The 22,322-nt window shown below is 42.5% G+C and overlaps 2 protein-coding genes across 2 annotated transcripts in view; one reads left to right on the top strand and one right to left on the bottom strand.

Annotated features, from left to right (window-relative positions):
* LOC146989356 (monoacylglycerol lipase ABHD2) overlaps positions 1-3,662 on the top strand; it is a 30,171-nt gene extending 26,509 nt beyond the window's left edge. The window contains exons 10-12 of the mRNA XM_085804610.1: positions 20-89; positions 181-265; positions 3,438-3,662. Coding sequence (XP_085660736.1) covers positions 20-89; positions 181-265; positions 3,438-3,643 — 361 coding nt within the window. The 3' untranslated portion in view covers positions 3,644-3,662. The remainder of the gene's footprint in view (positions 1-19; positions 90-180; positions 266-3,437) is intronic.
* A 4,080-nt stretch (positions 3,663-7,742) lies between these two features.
* LOC146989355 (retinaldehyde-binding protein 1-like) lies at positions 7,743-22,088 on the bottom strand. The gene is made up of 6 exons (XM_085773050.1): positions 21,966-22,088; positions 21,051-21,255; positions 15,590-15,768; positions 10,526-10,684; positions 10,299-10,409; positions 7,743-7,907 (listed from the first exon to the last, which is right to left on the bottom strand). The coding sequence occupies exons 1-6, from the start codon at positions 22,077-22,079 to the stop codon at positions 7,761-7,763; spliced, it is 915 nt and encodes a 304-aa protein (XP_085629176.1). The 5' UTR covers positions 22,080-22,088; the 3' UTR covers positions 7,743-7,760.
* Between the last annotated feature and the right edge of the window lie 234 nt (positions 22,089-22,322).

Below are 22,322 nucleotides of genomic sequence, written 5' to 3'. Positions count from 1 at the left end.
TCTTTGTGTGTTTGAACAGAAAATTCCACGGCCACAGCTCTCTGAAAGAATACTACGAGAAGGAGAGCTGTGTTCATTACATTCACAACGTAAGAACTGCTCATATTCTCTTTCTCTTTGATCCGTTTGTGTCTTGATGCGTGGATAATTATGGATTTTTAATGGATTTCTTGTGTTCAGGTGAACGTGCCACTGCTGCTAGTGAACTCTGCAGACGATCCTCTGGTTCATGACTCGCTGCTCACCATCCCTCGCACACTAGCAGGTATTTCAACTAAACAACTTTATTATTAGCTCTGAAGTTTGTTTCACAGTGATCAAAGGGTGAAACGTGTTCTAGTTTGAAGCTGTAACTGTAGACTGGTGTGTGTTTAGACCCTGTTGACTGAATACAATATTATTTAAGCAATAATAATAATAAAATGAGCATAGACCACCTGGAGGACTGGAGTGATATGTTGCTTTTATAAAACGGTTACCAATAAAGACAGTAGCTGTGTCCCAATTCAGGGGCTGCAGCCTTCGGAGGACCCAGCCTACGCGGTCTCCGGAGGCAACGGCTTCGGAGGCTCCTCCGGGGGCCGCATCAACGGTCGGTAAATGGGACGGTCTAGCCTTCTGAGCATTTCCTGATCCGAACGTAAACAACGGCCTAACGTAAACAACGGCCGGACGTTAAACATTTAAAAGTGGCGCTTGCAACAGCTCTACCGCTCCTCCGCCCCTCACTTTTTTTTTTTTTTTTTTTTTTTAAAGAAGTAGAATCAATACAAGGGCAGTTATCATTAATATACTAATAAACAAACCATTGAACAGCAGCCAGGGGGGTAGGCTATTGAATAGAGAATAAAGAGAGCACAAGTAATGTGTTTTCATAGCTTTCTTATTAAAAGTTGTCACACACAAGATGCTTTGCCTCCGCTCCTCACCTGTGCAGCCAGAGCAGAGCAGAGCTCAGCAGCGGGCAGCCACACCTCCGAGCCGGCCGCAGAGCCGGGTTACCATGGCTACAGCACAGAGCTGCTCCGTTCGATAGCTAACGGCTAGGTTGCTAATAACAACAACGGTGCAGCAAAGCATCTTGGGATACGGGAGGCCGCGAAGGATGGTAGCGATGCATCCTCCGAATGCAGGGGAAAGGAGGACGCATTTGGAGGCTGCATTTGGAGGAGCCTTCGAATTTAGACGAATTGGGACAGCCTTCGCGCAGCGCTGTGACGTAATCGGCCTTCAAATCCACCCTCCGAAGGCTGCAGCCCCTGAATTGGGACACAGCTAATATGAAAGAGGACATGTAGTTTTCTTCCAGCAGAATAAAAAGCTGTTCCCAGCTGTCCAGACGTTAGCTCCAAGTAGCTCTGTCACTGCTCAGTCCCCTCTACCATTGTTAACCCTCTGGAGGTCAAAGTTCACCTTCAACATGTCAATTACACTACTTTACTACATTTTTAACATCGTAAAAACATCGACTGTCTGTTGCTACGGACTGCAACAGTCCGTTGTCATGGATACATGACAACAACTTCCATTCATACCAGTCATACGTGCCTGAGGCAGAGTGATAGCCTACGCTGTGATAAGGCTTTAGAATAGTAGCCGTGGTAACTGCTCATTGTACCACGGTTAACAACCAATCAGATCGCAGGATTTCACCTTTACGTTTTATAAATATAATAATATGATGTTCCCAGTGTGTAATGTGAGGTTGAGGGTGAGGCGCGCTGCAGCTGACGCCTCGTCTTGTTAATCATGATGGTGATGTGTCTGCAGGGTGCAGCACAGAGGTGAAGTCTGAGTGAAACTACCGTGAAGTTTTTATCAGTTTAAACTGAATTAACTTCCTCAGCAGCTGTGACAGGAAACGTTTAGATCCCAGTGAAACTGCAGAAAGTTGTTCCACAAACATAAAGAGGCGTGTGTTTAAGTGTCTGTCCAGCAGCGTCCGCGGCTCAGCTGGTTTTAACTTCTCTTCGTCTTCTGGAGGAGCAGTGACTAAACTCTCTCACCGACTGGAAACAGCAGCTGCTGCTTCGCTGTGAAACGTCTCAGTGACTCTGACTGAGAACAGACTCACCCTGTTGGACTGTGATTACTGATCAGATACGATTGATTAGAAGAGTTCACAGCTGAGTCCTAGGTGAAGGTTCAGGTGTGAAGTCTCTCTGGACGTCGGGTTGGAGGCCACAGCTGTTGTTACCAGCTCTGGTCTTTAGAGAGTTGGTTGTAACCAACCTGAGTTGAACAGCTGTTCTGCCTGAAGAGAACGATCCGTCAGTCATAAGTACGATGTCACCGTGTGTTGCTCCCCACACACGGGACAGACTGGTGGAGGTGGAGGTAAAGGTTGAGGCAAGGCAATTTTATCTGTATAGCCCGTTTTTACCACCAGTCTGTCTCAAAGGGCTTTACATCCCATCATAACAACTTCCTCTGTCCTTAGACCCTCACATCCACTGAGGAGAAACTCCATGGAAAACCCTTTTAACAGGGAAAACCAGGAGAAAGCTCAGGGTGAGCAACAGAGGAGGGATCATCACCCAGGACAGAGATGTTGTTACAGACAAGAAAACAGTTTACAGTTTGTCACAGAATGTCAGAAATATGGAAATGTTAGCAGGAGTTGATGAAGGCAGTCTCTGGTGAGGGGGCCTCATCTGGGTCTTTATTCTGACCCAGATGAGATGAGAGCTGGAGAATAAAGAGCTTCGTCTGCAGAGTAGAAATGAGCTAGTTGGAGTTTCATCGTTTCCTTATTGTGAGTGAAATAACATCAGTATGAATGGAGACCTGTTGCTGCATTTATATAAAACATTTATATACGAGGACAAACTGAAGCGCAGCGTTGGTGTCATGACTATGTTCCACTCAGCTAAACAGTCCCAAGAACTCCAGGACACAGCTTTGTTCCTTCCATGAAGTTTACTTGAGATATTAGTGAAACTGCAACAGAATACAGTAAAATACTTACTAAACCAACCTGATACAGAATATCAGTGTAGTTAGCACACTTGGCTAATAACAGCACAACATGTGATAAATACAATAGAGCTAACAAAGCTAACTGGGCCTTGCTAATGCTAATCAACATCTGAGGTGACACAATGAGAAACGTCTCAATGTTGCCTACTGAAGAATACTGACACACGTTGCTTTAGCCAAGAACAGAGAGAAAGAAAGACGGAGAAGGAGAAGCTGACAACTGAGAGGTCACACCTGTAGCTGATCTACTTTCCCAGAATGCACCAGCTCTAGGTTGCCATGGTTACAGATATAAACACATGGGACTAGGCTGCTGACTAACTAACAAAATACTTTCAAGCAACAAGACAGTTGGTCCTGGCCTCATTCTGAGCTCAGCCGCTGCTCAGATACCGGCGAGTGTTGCCTGGTTACCGCGTCTCCCTTGGTTACGGTGTGTGTGTGGTGTCTCCCTGCAGCCAAGAAGCAGAACGTGGTCTTCGCGCTCACGCTGCACGGCGGTCACCTGGGCTTCTTCGAGGGCGCCGTCCTCTTCCCGCAGCCGCTCACCTGGATGGACAAGGTGATCGTCGGCTACGCCAACGCCATCGCCATGTGGGAGAAGACCAAGCCGCCGTGCCACCGCGGGCTGAGGCCGCCCTGCAGCGAGGAGCGGGCCGCCTAGACCGGCTCAGACCGGCTCGGACCGGCTCGGACCGGTCTGGTCTGGTCTGATCCAGCAGCACCGAGGAGACCTGAACTGAACCTAAACTGCTGTTTGTCTCTCTGCCTCCTCCTCTGGTGCTGCTCTCCTCCACTCCTCCTCCTCTACTCCTCTTTCTCCTCCTCCTCCTCCTCCTCCTCTACTCCTCTTTCTCCTCCTCCTCCTCCTCCTCTCCTCCTCTACTCCTCTACTCCTCTTCCTCCTCCTCCTCCTCCTCCTCTTCCTCATCATCACCGTCACCTTACAGGATGTGAAGGAACAAAAACAACAAACTGCCTTTGTGCTCTTTTTCCCTCGCGAGAACTTTGATTCAGACCAAGAACACTTTGTTTCTTTACGTTTACCACGACGACCACGATCACCACGACGACCAAGATCACCACGACGACGACCACGACGACTCTGAGCTCACGGAGCCGTCGACCAGACCTGGCGTTGAGCCGACGTTTTAGATCCAGAGATAAAACCAGAGCACGAGAACGAGAAGCTGTAACGAAGCAGAGCTGCAGCTGCACCGAGCGGCTCGTCGTCCCCGCGGCCACGTCGCCACGGCCACGTCGTCGCCACGTCGTCGCCACGGCCACGTCGTCGCTACGTCGTCGCCGCGGCCACGTCGTCTCCGTCTCGACCAACAGCGTCTCACTAGTGTGTGTCGGTCACAGACGTAGTTTGTGTGTCTGTGTAGACGGAGCCTCTGTTGTTTGTCCTTCGCCCGTCACAACGTTGCTCTGTCGTTCCGTAGAAAAGCGATGACGGTGGAATATTCCCAGTATTCCCAGTATTCCCAGTATTCCCAGTATTCCCAGTATTCCCAGTATTCCCAGTATTCCCAGTATTCCCGGCCGGTGACATCATCCTGGCACTTGAAATTGAAAGTGTTTTGTGCTGAACAGACGTGACCAAGGACCAACACACACACATTCCCTTGGTTTCATTCTCTCACTTTGATCCAATGCACTTTAACCCTTTATTTCCTCAGCTCCGGTTCGTTACCTGGCGCGTCGGCACGGCAACCGGAAAACCGGACGGAGCGACGATGACGACCAGAAGTTAGTTGACTCGGATGTTCTCGTCTGGTTGGCGTCGGTGTCTCTGTCCTCTAACGCAGCACGGACGCTAATGCAGCACAGAGGCTAACCTGGAGTAAAATCTTGGTTTTCACAACTTGCGCTCACCTCGACGCTCTCACCTCGCCGTGCTCGCGCCTCGCCGTGCTCGCGCCTCGCCGTGCTCTCGCCTCGCCGTGCTCTCGCCTCGCCGTGCTCGCACCTCGCCGTGCTCGCACCTCGCCGTGCTCTCACCTCGCCGTGCTCGCACCTCGCCGTGCTCGCACCTCGCCGTGCTCGCACCTCGCCGTGCTCTCACCTCGCCGTGCTCGCACCTCGCCCACCTCGCCGTGCGCTCAGAGATGTAACGACCAATCAAAGAAACTCTAAGACAAACACTAACATCTAATGGGACTGAGTGTAAACTGGAACTTGTAGTTTGGCTCAGAGTCGTCGAGGCCGAGTGGGACTCGGTAGATTTCTGTCATCCTGCTTCATCTAAACCACAGATCGTTGCTGCCACATCTGTTGCCAGGGAAACCAAACTACAACTCACTTCACCACCTGGTTTCAGTTGATTCTAAAAAGCAGATGATTGATGACACCAGCACAAACACACTTTCTGCTGTTAGAGCTCTTTCTATTCTTTTTAAGACTTGCCCCCCCCTCCTCTCCCCAACTTTGCACAAAATGCAGGTTTAGATGTTTTATTATTTTGATGTATGTTTCTTTTCTGGTCAATTGTTGTTGTTGTTATTAATATTATTATTATTTTTGTATTTTGTATTGTTATGTTGTTATAAACCTCTTGTGTTTAATGTGCAAATGCATCGGAGTGTTGATGCCACTTCTGATCAACTGAAACCAAAACTACTTCACTTTAACGACATGGGGAAAAAGTCAAATAACTCTATAAAGATAGTGAATATTGAAATATTGGAGGGACCAGGGATAAAATAAAGGCAATAACCAATCAGGACGGATTCTGTGTGACAGGACACGATGTGGGATCGACATGTGTATTACTGTGCTGATATGAAAATGAGCTCTTCTGTATTTATCTTAACCCCAGTGCTTCAAACATTGTTTTCTTTTTAAACTCGTGGGCTCAGATTTAATTTGTTTAGAAACTGAGGAAGTTGAATATCGACCTCAAGTTACTGAAAATCGGTGAATCCAGAAACGTGTGTTGGGTTTGGGGGGTGAGTTCTTCTTAAAACGATGTTTCAGTTGAAATCGTAGCGACCTAATGAAGCTGAGATGAGTCCACGCATCGTTAACTACAGTAACATTATACAGAAGAACAAGTGGTGAGCGCACACAGTCACACAACAAGATACTAGTACTGGACACTGGTTGTTTCTGTTGGAGAAAAGCACTGGTGTGTGTGTGTGGTCCAATTATGTGAGGAAATATGGTTATTGTGTTCCAAAATAAATTATTTTCTCAAGAGAAAACCAGTTTCCTTTTTATGTTTGGATGTTTCTTTGAACCTCTTAAGCATAAATGTAACTGAATCTGTTCTGTGTTTGTAATAACGTGGCTAAATACCAGTCTATAGGATTGTTGGTTAACTCCGCCCCCTAGTGGCGACTGCATTTAGTTTCAGTTTGGTGACAGTGAAGATACAGAGACACGAGAATCCTCAGATCATGGTTTTCTTCTTGGTTTCTGTCGTTATCATCCTGCACTACAGGTGAATAGGGTAAAAAATCTAACAGGTTTCACCATGAAACTTCACAAGTTCATCACTCACATTAACATTTTTTGTATTACAAGTTTTGTCAAATGTTATGTTTAAATATGTAAATGAGGCAATATCTAATTAAATATGCGCCAATTTGCATATATTTGCAGAACAGAAATCTGAACAATGGATAAAACTACTTTGTTTTATTTTGTTGACATAAATTAGAGTCTTTAGTTTTTACAGAGGAGGATTGTGGATATCTCTTTTTATCACTCTGTAAATGAGAAAATACTGTCACCAGCCCTTTAAAACATCTAATGTCTCCATGTTTTTAGTAATAAAATGTTGTATAAATGAGGCTGTGAATGATATATCAACAATCCCCTCTGTAAAAACCTTCAGAATATAGAAAGGGATCAAAGTGGAAGGTTTGGTGTCTGGAAGCTGCTGAAGTGGAGATTTCTAGAGAGGAGTCTGAGTCTGAAAAACTCTTTCTGAGGAAACGCCCTTTAAAGACTTGATCTGTAAAACTACACAGGTTGTTATTGTCAATCCTACTTTTAGGAATTGTTGCTATGATACAAAGGAAATGACATCATTGTTCAGGAGAGAGAGAGCTTCACAATGACACCTGACATGACATGGCTCAGACTAACTCCTGGTGAGTTTATTAGGAGAAATCTACTGATGAAAGAGACAAAATGAAGTAAAATAAAAACCTTAATGTAATAAAGAAGACATGTTATAGAAGCAAAAATAGCCCAAAATCTCAGAACTGATCATCATGTTTTTGCCTCTAGTGTCTCGTTGGTGTAAAGCTGAAAAAGCAGGAAGACACGTGAACATAACAATTACTACGACAGACACACAAAAAACTATTTTATTGAACATTTTCGGGTCCGATGTAGATCGGGTCTCTGCGGTCGTTTACATCAGGCATCTGAGTGGAGGAACATAAACAAGGCTGTTTCCATGGCAACACATCGGCAGGCGTGAAGGCGAAGGCACCAGAACTTTCTATATATTAAGACAAATCATTTTCAAGGCATCGAACCTTTAAACCAAACTCTGACATCATCACACGACCGACACTCTCGTCTTGGATAGTAACAATCAGAAGACGAAGAGCAACACAACTTAAACTAAAAACACAATCATGAACCTTCAGTTATTCTCTCTAGAATCTCTAAACTTCCTTTTCTCATGTTACTCGTCATCTGCCAACGCTCCACTGCTCCTAACACTACGTACGTCTGTTGGCTCATAGGAACTGCCTGAACAATAATAATAATAACAATACAGATGTCGACCTAGCATCAAGAGTAAAGGACACCACGACTCTTCAGAGAGCCGTGTCCTCCGAGCCGAAGATGCGGGTGCCGATGGCCTGGCAGTCGGAGACCGGAGCTTTCCCGTCGAAGTCCGCCGGCAGGATGTCGGCGTCGAACTCCTTCAGGTAGTTGTCCAGCTCGTCGCCGTGAACGAAGACCTGAGGAGAGACGCAACTCGTTCAGATGAGACAGAGAGACACCCAGAAAACAGACAGGGGGCGTTGTAAAAGGCTTGACAGCAGAAATGATCTGTAGGACCTTGAAGGATTAAAACCTGGGTGGACAACCCGGTCAACTAGCTGCTGGAAAGCTACAGGGGACAAAACCTCTTTCTGGGGTCGTTCTGCTGGAGAAATGATGTAAATGCAAATATTTAGGTACTACAATGGCATAAATAGTCATACAACTATAACATTTGGCAGAGAGTATCTTGACACATAGGGGGAGGCAGGAAAAAAAGATTCTGGGGTTTGTTGCAACTCGATTTTAAGATATCACCCTCAACATCCCAAAAAAGACAAGAAAAAAAAGTACTGTTCGCCTGACAAATTCTCATGAAAATTATGATTTTTCAGCACTTTATGGAGAATATCTATGCTTAACATGTATATAGAAAACTTCCTTAATTCATAAGCTTCCATTTGAGTCCCAGATAGCCTTTCTATCTCCAAAGCCCCACTTGCTGTGGCCAACGGTCTTCTCTATCTGTCTGTTCACTTAGAGGAGACCAGAAATAAAATGTTTTCTGATCAGGCCAGTTAACATGGAGTTTTTCACAATAGGTGTTGCATTGTTTGGAGACAGCCTGTAGCTTTCCAGTAGCTAGTAGAAAGGCTATCTTGGACTCAAATGGAAGCTTAAGGAAGTTTTCTATATGCATGTTAGGCATAGATATTCTCCATAAAGTGCTGAAAAATCATAATTTTCATGAGAAAACAGTACTCTTTTGGGTCTTTTTTGGGATGTTGAGGGTGATATCTTAACCTGAAATTTGCCTTTTGTTGAATTATTGTGTTTGTTTTTAGATATCTATTGAGGTGTTGTATGTATGTTTTTATGTTTTTAACACCTAGACTGCAACCAAATTGCCCAAGTTGGGACAAATAAACTACTTGACTACCCAGGGGGGAAAGCAAAACAACAGACAGGGAGCGTTGTAAAAGGTTTGACAGCAGAAATGATATGTAGGGACTTGAAGGATTAAAACCTGGGTGGACAACCTGGTCAACTAGCTGCTGGAAAGCTACAGGGGGACAAAACCCCTTTCTGGGGTCATTCTGCTGGCGAAATGATGTAAATGCAAATATTTAGGTACTACAATGGCATAAATAGTCATACAACTATAACATTTGGCAGAGAGTATCTTGACACATAGGGGGAGGCATGAAAAAAAGATTCTGGGGTTTGTTGCAACTCAATTTTAAGATATCACCCTCAACATCCCAAAAAAGACAAAAAAATGTACTGTTCTCATGAAAATTTTCTCATGAAAATTATGATTTTTCAGCACTTTATGGAAAATATTTATGCTTAACATGTATATAGAAAACTTCCTTAATTAAGGGTTAGGAGTCCCAGATAGCCTTTCTATCTCCAAAGCCACTTGCTGTGGCCAACAGTCTTCTCTATCTATCTGTTCACTTAGAGGAGACCAGAAATACAATGTTTTCTGATCATGCCAGTTAACATGTAGTTTTTCACAAAGACAGCCTGTAGCTTTCCAGTAGCTAGTAGAAAGGCTATCTGGGACTCAAATGGAAGCTTATGAATTAAGGAAGTTTTCTATATATATGTTAGGCATAGATATTCTCCATAAAGTGCTGAAAAATAATCATTTTCATGAGAAAACAGTACTCTTTTGGGTCTTTTTGGGATGTTGAGGGTGATATCTTAAAATCGAGTTGCAACAAACCCCAGAATGTTTTTTTCCTGCCTCCCCCTATGTGTCAAGATACTCTCTGCCAAATGTTATAGTTGTATGACTATTTATGCCATTGTAGTACCTAAATATTTGCATTTACATCATTTCACCAGCAGAATGACCCCAGAAAGGGGTTTTGGCCCCTGTAGCTTTCCAGCAGCTAGTTGACCAGGTTGTCCACCCAGGTTTTAATCCTTCAAGGTCCTAGAGATCATTTCTGCTGTCAAACCTTTTACAACGCTCCCTGTCTGTTGAGAAAACAAAAGAAAAGAAAAATTCCAAGGCACTCTCTTAACTATAAAATGACTCTTGACTCCCTGATGAAGGCTAGACGCCAAAACGCGTCAGAGTTTTTAATTGTCATTTTGACCATGCCATAATTTAATAAAGGCTAAAATGCCTTTATTCAATTATGGCATGGTCAAAATAGTTAAGAGAGTGCCTTGGAATTTTTCTTTTCTTTTCTCACATCATTGATCCCTTTCCAAAGAGCACCTCTTTTTTAACAACGAGTCCACGAAGCGCTCCTTTGTTTGACCTTTTTTTGCTCCCTGTCTGTTGTTTTGCTTTGCCCCCGTGGGTAAGAGAAAAGAAGAAAAGAAGATATAATAGTGTATAGTGTTTGTACCCTCTCCAGCAGTTTGCTCTTCATGAAGGGCTTGACCACGTTGTAGGTGGTGGTGAAGTACCACGGCTGGTGGGTCACGTGCACGGCCTTGAACCGCGCCGGGAACGAGTCCTGCAGAGAGAAGACAGAGAGAGAGAAGACGGGATGAAGCCGAGTGTCGATCCTCCACATCGTCACCGTCTCTCCGGTCTTCTCCTCCCTCCCTCCGTCCGACTCGTCGCTCTGACCTGCAGCATGTCCACCATCTTCTTCAGCTCGGCCGGTTTGATTCCCGCCGCGTGCTGCATGGTGAAGCCGCTGAAGTTCTCAACCAGCACGAAGCCGTTGATCTGAGTCTCTTCGTTCTCCAGAAGCTTCTCCAGGATCACACAGTAGGCTCTCAGGATCTACACACACACACACACACACACACACACACACACACACACACACACACACACACACACACACACACACACGTCTGTTTGTTTTGTTTCTATTTTTCTTTTAAATTAGCTCAATTAGCTCATTTACATTTGGGTCCGGACTATTTCCTGGGGGAAGCAGCTGCTCTCTTCAGTTACACACCGTTCACCGTATGTCTTCCTTCATCTTGCTTTTTATTGGCGGCATTAATGCCCATGACCTTTCAACAGTAAAGGGATAGTTCAACATTTTGTCAAATTGGCCCATTGCCATAATCCCTATAGTCATAGCAGTAGGTTCGTTACCTTTAATTGTAATAATAATCAATGAATCAACTAATAATCAACTCTGTTATACATAATAAATTCTCACAATAAACATCAATATTAGAGCTCTGTACAATAACCAACTCAGTGTGTAACAGAATAACCACAACAAGCTTTACTCAAGTGGTGAAACTGAGAACAATAACAATCTTACACCATTTTCTTTATTTACTAGTCAGAACTATGGGATGTTTGCTGCACAGAGTTGATTCACTTGTTGCTTCAGGTGCGTTCACACTGGGCCTTTTATCTGTGTGGCTGTCGCTCGTAATCACCCATTTGTTGTTGCTCAGCTGCAGTCGCTCGTCAGTCAGTTAGGGTTAGGGGTCAGTTCTCTCTGATGACATCATCATGTCTCTCTGATGACATCATCACGCCCGCAGCCAATCAGCGCTGAGCGGCGAGGAGCCACTGACGACCAGAGAAATGACGTCGACTCTTTTCACCTGAGTAAATATTCACTCAACCGCCCGTTTGCATCGATATGAAAACTCGTCGCCAGAGAAACGAGGTCCGGTGTGAATGCACCTTTAAGTTAGTGTTTGTAGCTCTGTACAGTGAACATAAAAACCAGCCTATTTTTTAGGCCTTTTCTCGAAAATCGTGGTGGTGGTTTGTGTTAGCCGCGGTTGTAACGCCCCGATGTTTGTATCCGGCTCGTTCAGATGAGCGGTGGCCGATGTGTTTTGCATAATGTACAGTCGTATTGACCCCTTGCAGCTACGTCACAATTAGAACGTGACGCGAGAGGCGACGCCATGACGGACGGCAGAAAGCACTCAGTGATAATGTACTGTGTATGGGTGCCATCCAACAATGTGGCTCGATCACTTCACACTACAACCTCACAGCATGATCACTTATTTTAAAAAGAATATCTACTCATCCGTTGCAATATTCTGTTTGTTTTTTTGTTATTCGCCGTAGAATATCTCAGTTTTCTGTGCTTTTTCCACTGCTAAGGTGCTAACATCAGTCAGTGCTACACTCCCCATACAGCAGCTGCTCCTGTCTTTGCTGCTGCTAACTACAGTTAACAGACCTGGAAATTAAAACCTGGTCCGACCCGTGGGTGTTGAAGACCTGACCCGACGTCTGTATAATTAGTGATTATTCTCTGATTAAACCCGGCTGACAAATAAAAGAAAACAGGAAGCTGTCTTCGTTCGCCACGATCCGACAGCGGCGACTACGTTGTGACGGTGCTATGTTTAATAGCTCCAGGGTGAAACTGCCTTCAGCCGTCGACTTCCAGGCTGCGCAGCCTGGGAGGCTGCACTCTGGGCTGCACAAATGCCGCCGTCTACCGCAAGCGGCAAAGCGGAGTGATTCAACCGAGCGGCAACGTAAACAAACTGCTAAGCAACACTGCAAACTGCTTTAGCTAGATATTTAAGCTGTTTGATTCGACAAATACAAACAAGAGCTAGATTTTCTGAGTATTTTTGTAAATAAACTGGTTAGTTGAGCTGCTCGATTTTTTAAATTGCAAGTGCTAACGTGAGCTTAGCTAACTTTGTTTGTTTGTTGATACAAAAGGCATCAGCATGAAAGGCTGATAGCAGAGATTCCTTGCAGGCTGGCCATAATGCTCTGATAATTTATCATTATTCAGTCATCTGCCTTCAAGGCTGATTATAGAAACTATAGTGCCTTGCAGGCTGATTATTAAGTTAATGCAGATTTCACATTGCATATATTTTCATTATTGCCTTAGCTGCCTTCAAGGCTGATTGTAGAAGCTAGTGCCTTGCAGGCTGATTATTATGCTAATGCAGATTTCACATTTCATTATTGCCTTTGCTGCCTTCAAGGCTGATCGTAGAAACCAGTGCCTTGCAGGCTGATTATTATGCTAATGCAGATTTCACATTGCATGTATTTTCCTTATTGCATTTGCTGCCTTCAAGGCTGATTATAGAAACTATAGTGCCTTGCAGGCTGATTATTAAGTTAATGCAGATTTCACATTGCATATATTTTCATTATTGCCTTAGCTGCCTTCAAGGCTGATTGTAGAAACTATAGTGCCTTGCAGGCTGATTATTATGCTAATGAAGCTTTCATATTGCATATATTTTCATTATTCAGTCAGCAGCCTTCAAGGCTGATTGTAGAAACTAGTGCCTTGAAGGCTGATTATTAGGCTAATGCAGATTTCACATGGCATATATTTTCATTGCCTTAGCTGCCTTCAAGGCTGATTGTAGAAACTGGTGCCTTGCAGGCTGATTATTAGGCTAAGGATAATTTCATATTGTATAATTGTCATTATTCAGTCAGCATCCTTCAAGGCTTCAAGGATACAATATAGCCAAATAATCAGCCTGCGAGGCACTAGTTTCTAAAATCAGCCTTGAAGGCAGCAATGGCAATAATGAAATGTGAAATCTGCATTAACTTAATAATCAGCCTGCAAGGCACTATAGTTTCTATAATCAGCCTTGAAGGCAGATGACTGAATAATGATAAATTATCAGAGCATTATGGCCAGCCTGCAAGGAATCTCTGCTATCAGCCTTTCATGCTGATGCCTTTTGTATCAACAAACAAACAAAGTTAGCTAAGCTCACGTTAGCACTTGCAATTAAGCTCAACTAACCAGTTTATTTACAAAAATACTCTGTATAGGCTCGGTTAGCTATAATAATTTGTAGTGAAAATCTAGCTCTTGCTTGTATTTGTCGGATCAAACAGCTTAAATATCTAGCTAAAGCAGTTTGCAGTGTTGCTTAGCAGTTTGTTTACGTTGCCGCTCGGTTGAATCACTCCGCTCTGCCGCTTGCGGTAGAGGGTGGCGCTTGTGCAGCCCAGAGTGCAGCCTCCCAGGCTGCGCAGCCTGGAAGTCGACGGCTGAAGGCAGTTTCACCCTGGAGCTGTTTAATAGGAGCGTTAGCTGTTGTTAGCCACAGCATGTAGCTCAGCTAGTTAGCTTCAACTGTGTTTACATCGACTATACACTGTAGATAAACTAACTTATAATGGCATCAATAACGTGTCTGTATATCTCCACACTGGTCCTGTTGCTCATGTAACCCCGCTGCCAGTGGCCAGCCCCCGGTTCTTAGCTGTAGACCAGCAAGGAGTTGGTGCTTCAGACCAGTTTTAAGAACCAATAACCGGTTCTTAAGCGGTGGAAAAGCAAAGAACCAGTGCTAGTCAGGCTCTGGCTCCGAACCAGCACTGGAACCAGCTCAGTGGAAAAGGAGGGAAACCCTACAACCCCGGTATGTCACAAAACTATAACGCGCCCATTGAATCAAATTGACGTTCACTGTTCTTTTGCCGTCCATCATGGCGTCCGTAGCTACCGCGAGTGGAACGTGACGTCACGTGCAAGGGGTCAATACGAGCCAGAAATGTGGCGACTGGGTCCACACAGAGCTGCTTCATGAAGTTTGATGTCTAGTTGTTTGTTTGAGTAGTGTTTGGGCTGTGTTTGGGTCATATAAACATGGTTTTTACACGTTGTAGCCCAGCTTCTGCTGTTTAATTTGACATATAATATGACTATATTCTTTCATAATTGTGCAGTGGGGGCTCTGTGATCTTAGACAAGTGTCTTAAAGGATTTTAACAGGTTTTAAGAGCTTTTCACAGTGGTTGACCCGCACAGTGAACTGATAAGAAAATGCATGAATAGGCTACGACAGCGATCACCAACTGTATTTGTTGAAGGGCCAGAATCTTTCTCAACAGACACCTTGGGGGTCGAGATTGAAATCAAATTCACCTTTTTGCCTAATAATGTATTTGTTTATATTCTATTTTACCTGTAAGCTCATAATAACAGTATTGTTCTGTACATAAATGTTAATAAAGTTTTTTTTTTTAAAAGGTCAGTTTCCTTATCCCAGTGCAGTGACTCACAGGCGCACACAGAGACCGAGAAATATTATATAATAGCTACTAATATAATAGCTACTATATATAATATAACAGCTACTATATATAATATAACAGCTACTATATATAATATAATAGCTACTATATAATATACTATAATAGCTATAATAGCTACTATATATAATATAATAGCTACTATAATAGCTATAATAGCTACTATATATAATATAATAGCTACTATATATAATATAATAGCTACTATAATAGCTATAACAGCTACTTGTAAACTATTAGAACTCAGTCAGTTGATGATCACTGGGCTGTGACCTCAGATTTCCAGTGGTGTTGAGGCTGAACAGCTGTGAGGACATGAAGTCATGAAGACATGAAGTCATGCAGTCATGAATCTGTTCATAGTGGAGAAACCTAAACCTACGTTGCATCTTTATCAGTAGCAGCTCCTTTGAGTTTTAAATCTGTTTTCACTGCCTGAACCAGTAGAACAAGTCATTAGCTTCCAGCTCGTTCCTCCGTCTGTGTCTGGTGTTAGGGGGTTAGGGGGTTAGAGTTAGGGGGTTAGAGTTAGGGGGTTAGGGAGTTAGAGTTAGGGGGTTAGGGGGTTAGAGTTAGGGGGTTAGAGTTAGGGGGTTAGAGTTAGGGGGTTAGGGGGTTAGAGTTAGGGGGTTAGGGGGTTAGGGGGTTGTCTGCATCTACCTCGTCAAAGGTGATCTCCTCCAGGTCCCAGTTCTGGATGTTGAAGAGCAGGACGACGCGGCCGAACTTGTCTCTGCTGGGCAGCACGACGGGGTAGCCGGCCTCCACGGTGCTGCGGACCGCCTCGGCCGTCAGGTTCTCAAACAGCTCGGGGTACTCCTTCCTGAACCGCACGTAACCTACAGACACACAGAAGAGTTATTAACTAACTAACTAACTAACTAACTAACTAACTAACTAACCGTCCTTCCTGAACCGCACGTAACCTAAAGACAGAAGGAGAAGAGTTATTAACTAACTAACCCTAACCCTAGAGACAGAAGGTTCAACTAGTGTGATGGTGTAGAGAAGAGTTATTAACTAACTAACTAACCCTCCTTCCTGAAGCGCACGTAGCCTAGAGACACACAGAAAAAGACTTATTAACTAACTAACCCTAACCTACAGACACACAGAAGAAGGTTCAACTAGTGTGTTGGTGTAGAGAAGAGTTATTAACTAACTAACCCTAACCCTCCTTCCTGAAGCGCACGTAGCCTACAGACAGAAGGTTCAACTAGAGTTATTCTAGTACTAAGACTAAAAATAAAAAAAAAGTAAATAAAACCTCCAGGTTTGATGCTAAACTGCAGTAAAGTAGAGTAGAGTCAGGTAGGGATGGGAACCGAAATTCGGTACTTTTTTGGTACCGACCGCATTCCCACCAAAGTACCGAGTATCGATTCACATAAAGTCAATCGGTGCCACATTTCGGTACCTGAACGCACCTTCGTTGTGCGTCAGCGAGAGAGAGTGCAGCCTGCATGAGCACCGCACACTCGCGCCCGACCCCCCTTCTCTCTCTCTCTCTCTCTCTCTGAAATGAGAGGTGGAGAAGCGGTAGCTCCAGCCCGTCGTTTTAAATCACTACCTGAAGAACAGCCGTCCGTCATTTAACAATGAAGAACGGACTGTTGTGACGATCCGTACCGAAGCGGTCCGGTCACGACTCCCGAGTCCCGCTTCTCATCACAGCGGCGCCATTCAAGTCCTCGTCACGTAATGAGAGCATCTAAACATCTAAACATGTAAACATCTAGACATCTAAACATCTAAACATCTAAACATCTGAACATCTGAACATCTAAACATCTAAACATGTAAACATCTAGACATCTAAACATCTAAACATCTGAACATCTAAACATCTAAACATCTAAACATCTAGACATCTAAACATCTAGACATCTAAACATCTAAACATCTAGACATCTAGACATCTAAACATCTAAACATCTAGACATCTAAACATCTAGACATCTAAACATCTAAACATCTAAACATCTAGACATCTAAACATCTAAACATCTAAACATCTAGACATCTAAACATCTGAACATCTGAACATCTAAACATCTAAACATCTAAACATCTAAACATCTGAACATCTAAACATCTAGACATCTAAACATCTAAACATCTAAACATCTAGACATCTAAACATCTAGACATCTAGACATCTAAACATCTAAACATCTAAACATCTAGACATCTAAACATCTAGACATCTAGACATCTAGACATCTAGACATCTAAACATCTAGACATCTAAACATCTAGACATCTAAACATCTAGACATCTAAACATCTAGACATCTAAACATCTAAACATCTAAACATCTAGACATCTAAACATCTAAACATCTAAACATCTAGACATCTAAACATCTAAACATCTAAACATCTAAACATCTAGACATCTAGACATCTAAACATCTAAACATCTAAACATCTAAACATCTAAACATCTAAACATCTAGACATCTAGACATCTAAACATCTAAACATCTAAACATCTAGACATCTAGACATCTAAACATCTAAACATCTAAACATCTAAACATCTAGACATCTAAACATCTAGACATCTAAACATCTAGACATCTAAACATCTAGACATCTAAACATCTAAACATCTAAACATCTAGACATCTAAACATCTAAACATCTAAACATCTAGACATCTAAACATCTAGACATCTAAACATCTAAACATCTAAACATCTAGACATCTAGACATCTAAACATCTAAACATCTAAACATCTAAACATCTAAACATCTAGACATCTAAACATCTAGACATCTAAACATCTAGACATCTAAACATCTAGACATCTAGACATCTAGACATCTAAACATCTAAACATCTAGACATCTAAACATCTAGACATCTAAACATCTAAACATCTAAACATCTAAACATCTAAACATCTAAACATCTAGACATCTAGACATCTAAACATCTAGACATCTAAACATCTAGACATCTAAACATCTAGACATCTAAACATCTAAACATCTAAACATCTAGACATCTAAACATCTAAACATCTAAACATCTAGACATCTAAACATCTAGACATCTAAACATCTAAACATCTAAACATCTAGACATCTAAACATCTAAACATCTAAACATCTAGACATCTAAACATCTAGACATCTAAACATCTAGACATCTAAACATCTAGACATCTAAACATCTAAACATCTAAACGAGGATGAAGTCTCCCCCTCTCCTCTCGTCCACATGTTGCAGAGTTTGCAGCAGTTTCAGTTGTTTTTTTATTTGACAAAGTTTCACACAGAGCTTTCTGAGGCTGTAGGAGTCTCTCCATGTTTCTCCTTTTCCCACAGTAAAAACTGACATTTTTTCAGACAAGACGACAGTCTCATAAACTTTTTTTTTTTTTCTTCATTGAATAACTATTCCATTATATGAAAATCATTGCCCATCCCTAAAACATAAAATACTCTTAAAGGCTGAGGTGTTGTGATGTTGTTAAGAGGTAAATATTAAAATTTTAGACATTTTGATTTTTTAAAATTACCACACACACAAAAAGTACCGAAAACAGGTACCGATTGGTACCTGTATCGGCTCCCAGGTACCGAGTATCGATACCGTATCGATTCAAATGCGAAAGGTACCCATCCCTAGTCAGGTAACATCAGCTTAGTTGTAGTTTTCTTAGAGATGTCCATGGAGTTTTCCCTCAGTGGATGTGAGGGTCTAAGGACAGAGGATGTTGTTATTATGGGATGTGAAGCCCTTTGAGACAAACTGGTGGTAAAAACGGGCTATACAAATAAAACTGCCTTGTCTTGCCTAAAGCTGCAGGAAGAAAACGCCACAGCTCAATATGGGACGACTTGGAGTACGACCCACAGCTAGATCAGAGTGAATGGAACATTATGGGATGGATGCAACTAAAGGGAACAAATTCATCTTCAGAGGTCTGACAGAGGCTTTCTCCTAAAACCTGAACAACTACAACTAAGACTAAATAAAAACTACAACTAAGATGGCAGCTGTGTCGGTGACGTGGTTGGATATCAACGCTGATTGGATGTCGCTTGAAAAGTTCAAATTTTTCAACTTCAAGCGATACAGCGATGACGCGATGGACACTTCATCGCTTCATCGCTTCGCTCGTATCGCCCGAAACGCGTCGCCGACGGGCCACCGCGTGTCACCGCGTGTCATCGCGTGTCATCGCGTCATCGACTTTGACTTTGACTTTGAATGGAAACTTGAGGCGTTCATCGTGTCCATCGCGTTTGGTGTAAACGCACAAATAAAAACTACAACTAAGAATAAGATAATAAATCAATAAAAACTAGTCAATTCCTCTAAAATAAAAAACTAAACTAAAACTGATTCATCACTAAAACTAAACTTAATTAAAACATCACACTGAAAAACTAAATAAAAACAAAAACTAATGAAGATTTTACAACTATAATCGCTGCCCCCTCCCTCTGGAACTCACTGCACACACACACACACACACACACACACACACACACACACACACACACACACACACACACCTGTAAACACCACTATGCTCTCTCTTAATGGTTGTTGATGTCGCAAACACAATGACCCACTGTCTTACGGTGCTGATCCTCTTCATACCGAGGCACCAATTACCCACAGTGTGTGTGTGTGTGTGTGTGTGTGTGTGTGTGTGTGTGTGTGTGTGTGTGTGGGTGTGTGTGTGTGTGTGTGTGTGTGCTGAGTAAGCAGCAATTAACCTACAGAACAAGTTCACATTCTTCTCACACTAATAAGTCGTAACTGTCACTATTACAGATTTTCTTTGTACGATTATTGTCAGAGAAATAATCACAGTGTTACAATTATCACGATTATGCTGCATTAATTAATTTCACAACACTATGAATGTGTAAAATGAATCAAATATAGTCCAAATAAAACTACATTACTCATTACTCAATATTTAATGTATCTATTAACATACGACCAGTTATTAACCCCCTAGGGGAAATGTTTGAAATAAATTGTCATCTGTACCAAATGTTAACCCTAACCGTAACCCTTTTTTGTTTTATTTTGTTGTTTTTTTAAATAGAAATGACACACTAACATTTAAATTCCTCCCAGTTCAATGTTACGTTAGTTAAATGGACCAGTAGTATCTGAGCATTTACCTTCACTTTGGTTCACATCTGCCGACAAGGTTCATACACAATCTTTTTTGGGAAGTAATGGTATTTAGGAATCTTTACGATTAATTAATTGTGGCGTTAAATACCACGATTAATTGTGAAAAGGGTTAGTAAGTAATCATGACATCCCTAGTAACGCTGTGGAGTTTTTGGGGTTTTTTTTTTGCATCGATGTGACGACAAAATATTCAAGTAGCTGGGTGAGGAAAATAATTTAAATGGATTTTGTTCATTTTTCTGGCTGTGATCATCATTATAAAACTGTGTGTACATGCGGTGAACAACACACATGACAACAGTGAGCAGCAACACAACCGGGTCAGAGCGGCTGCAACACAAACTCGCCGTCCCATTTCAACACAAAGGACATCTTTGTCAGGGGAAACTCAAAAGCATCGCAAAGCCCCAATTAATGAACACAGAGATCAGTCTCAGTGATGAGCAGGACTCGTGCTAACGAGGAGCATCAAAGAGTCTCACGCTCCGTTGCCACGGCGACTGGGAAAAAATAAAGCTGCAATCACAAATCCATCAAAATCTCACCAAGAATATTTGTTTTATTTCTAGTCTAAACTAATCTCATTCTACTTAAAATCAGACTCATCACATTAAAAGCAGCTTGTTTTTAGACACTTTTTACTTCTTTCAAGCAGATTTTCACTTGAAATAAGTAGAAAAATCTGATAGTGGAGCAAGTTTTTCTTCCTTATTACAAACACAAAAAACTTACTTTCACTGGCAGATTTTCCTACTTATTACAAGTGAAAATGAGTTTGAGACAAGTGAAAATGATCTAAAAACAAGTTCATTTTTAGGTGATGAGTCTTATTTTAAGAGGAAAGAGATTAGTTTTGACTAGAAATGAGACATTTTGACAAGAAATAAGACAGATATTCGTGGACAGACGTAGAGTTTTTGCGGTGCGTGGACGAGGAAGTCGCTCACCCTTCAGGAGCTCGTGGGCTCGGACCACGTCAAACTTCCGCGCTCTGAGGAAGCGCAGCATCAGAGCGTCGGGCTCGTCCCCGAAGCGCTCCAGCACCAGCTTGGCGAGGTCGTCGCCGTCGGCCGCTCGCTCCGTCATCACGGCCCGCAGCTCCTTCAGCGCCGCCGCGCGCCTCTCCTCCGTCTCGTTCAGCTCGTCCTTCGCCTGCGTGGAACAACGACGAACCGTTACGCTCCGTCTCAACATGAGGCCAGTAGAGTTTAGAGTTTATCTATTATTATTATTTATTTGTTATTATCGTACAGAAGTTCCACCCCTATAACACATTACAACAAGACAAATTTCAATGGCTAACAAATAAACATAGAAAGGGTTAGAAAAAAAAAGAGACAAAGTGCATAGATAATCAATGTTATATGAGCAAAATGAACAGAAATGAGAAGAAATAAAGAGATAAAGTGCAAAGTGATTCGGTTACAAATAAGAAAGTAGTAAATCAATAAATAGAAATAATAATAATCAGATGCTGTCATCCAGTTATTTGTTCTTTTAAACCTTTTGCACGGTGTGTAATAGAGTTTAGAGTTTAGAGTTTATTTATTTAGCACACATTTAAATTCAATGGTGCACGGAGGGAACGAAGCCGGTTGGCTCGTACAGAAGTTCCACCGCTATAACAAGTTACAGCAAGACACATTTCTATGGCTAACAAATAAACATAGAAAAAAAAAGAGATAAAGTGCGTAGATAATCAATGTTAAATGAGCAAAATGAACAGAAATGAGAAGAAATGAAGAGATAAAGTGCAAAGTGATTCGGTAACAAATAAGAAAGTAGTAAATCAGTAAATAGAAATAATAATAATAATAATTAGATGCTGTCATCCAGTTATTAATTAAAATGAACTTTTGAACCTTTTGCACGGTGTGGCCGGGCAGCTTGTGGCACGGCCCGAACACCGGCCCGTGGTCCTTCACCGTCAGATGCTCCAGCTTGGACCTCATGGCCTGCTCCTCCTCCGACACCATACGGAACGATCCAGTCTGCACAGCCACGGTTATTATCATTATTATTATTATTATTATTATTATTATCTTTATTATTATGGTCTATCACCCCACACACTGAGCCGTCTGAAGCTCAGCAGAGCCAGACGGTCGATGCTGCTGCTGCTGCTTAATCTGCTTCACATGATCACTGAGACTTCTAAAGCCACTTCTCCACAACAGCTTAGGCGTCCATCCCATAGTCCAACATCTAGCGGCACAACA

This window comes from Trachurus japonicus, chromosome 3 (assembly GCF_045865225.1).
Source record: "Trachurus japonicus isolate A0001 chromosome 3, Traja_1.0".
In the NCBI taxonomy this organism is placed as follows: domain Eukaryota; kingdom Metazoa; phylum Chordata; class Actinopteri; order Carangiformes; family Carangidae; genus Trachurus; species Trachurus japonicus.
The sequence above is the reverse complement of the archived record's forward strand: the minus strand, read 5'-3'. Positions and strand labels throughout refer to the sequence as shown.

Excerpts from the sequence above, each read along its gene's own strand:
- LOC146989355 (XM_085773050.1), bottom strand. The coding sequence starts at position 22,079 with ATGGTGTCGGAGGAGGAGCAGGCCATGAGGTCCAAGCTGGAGCATCTG. Across the intron at positions 10,685-15,589 it reads AGGAGATCACCTTTGACGAG|ATCCTGAGAGCCTACTGTGT; the intron begins GTAGATGCAGAC and ends GTGTGTGTGTAG. Across the intron at positions 10,410-10,525 it reads AGATGGTGGACATGCTGCAG|GACTCGTTCCCGGCGCGGTT; the intron begins GTCAGAGCGACG and ends TTCTCTCTGCAG.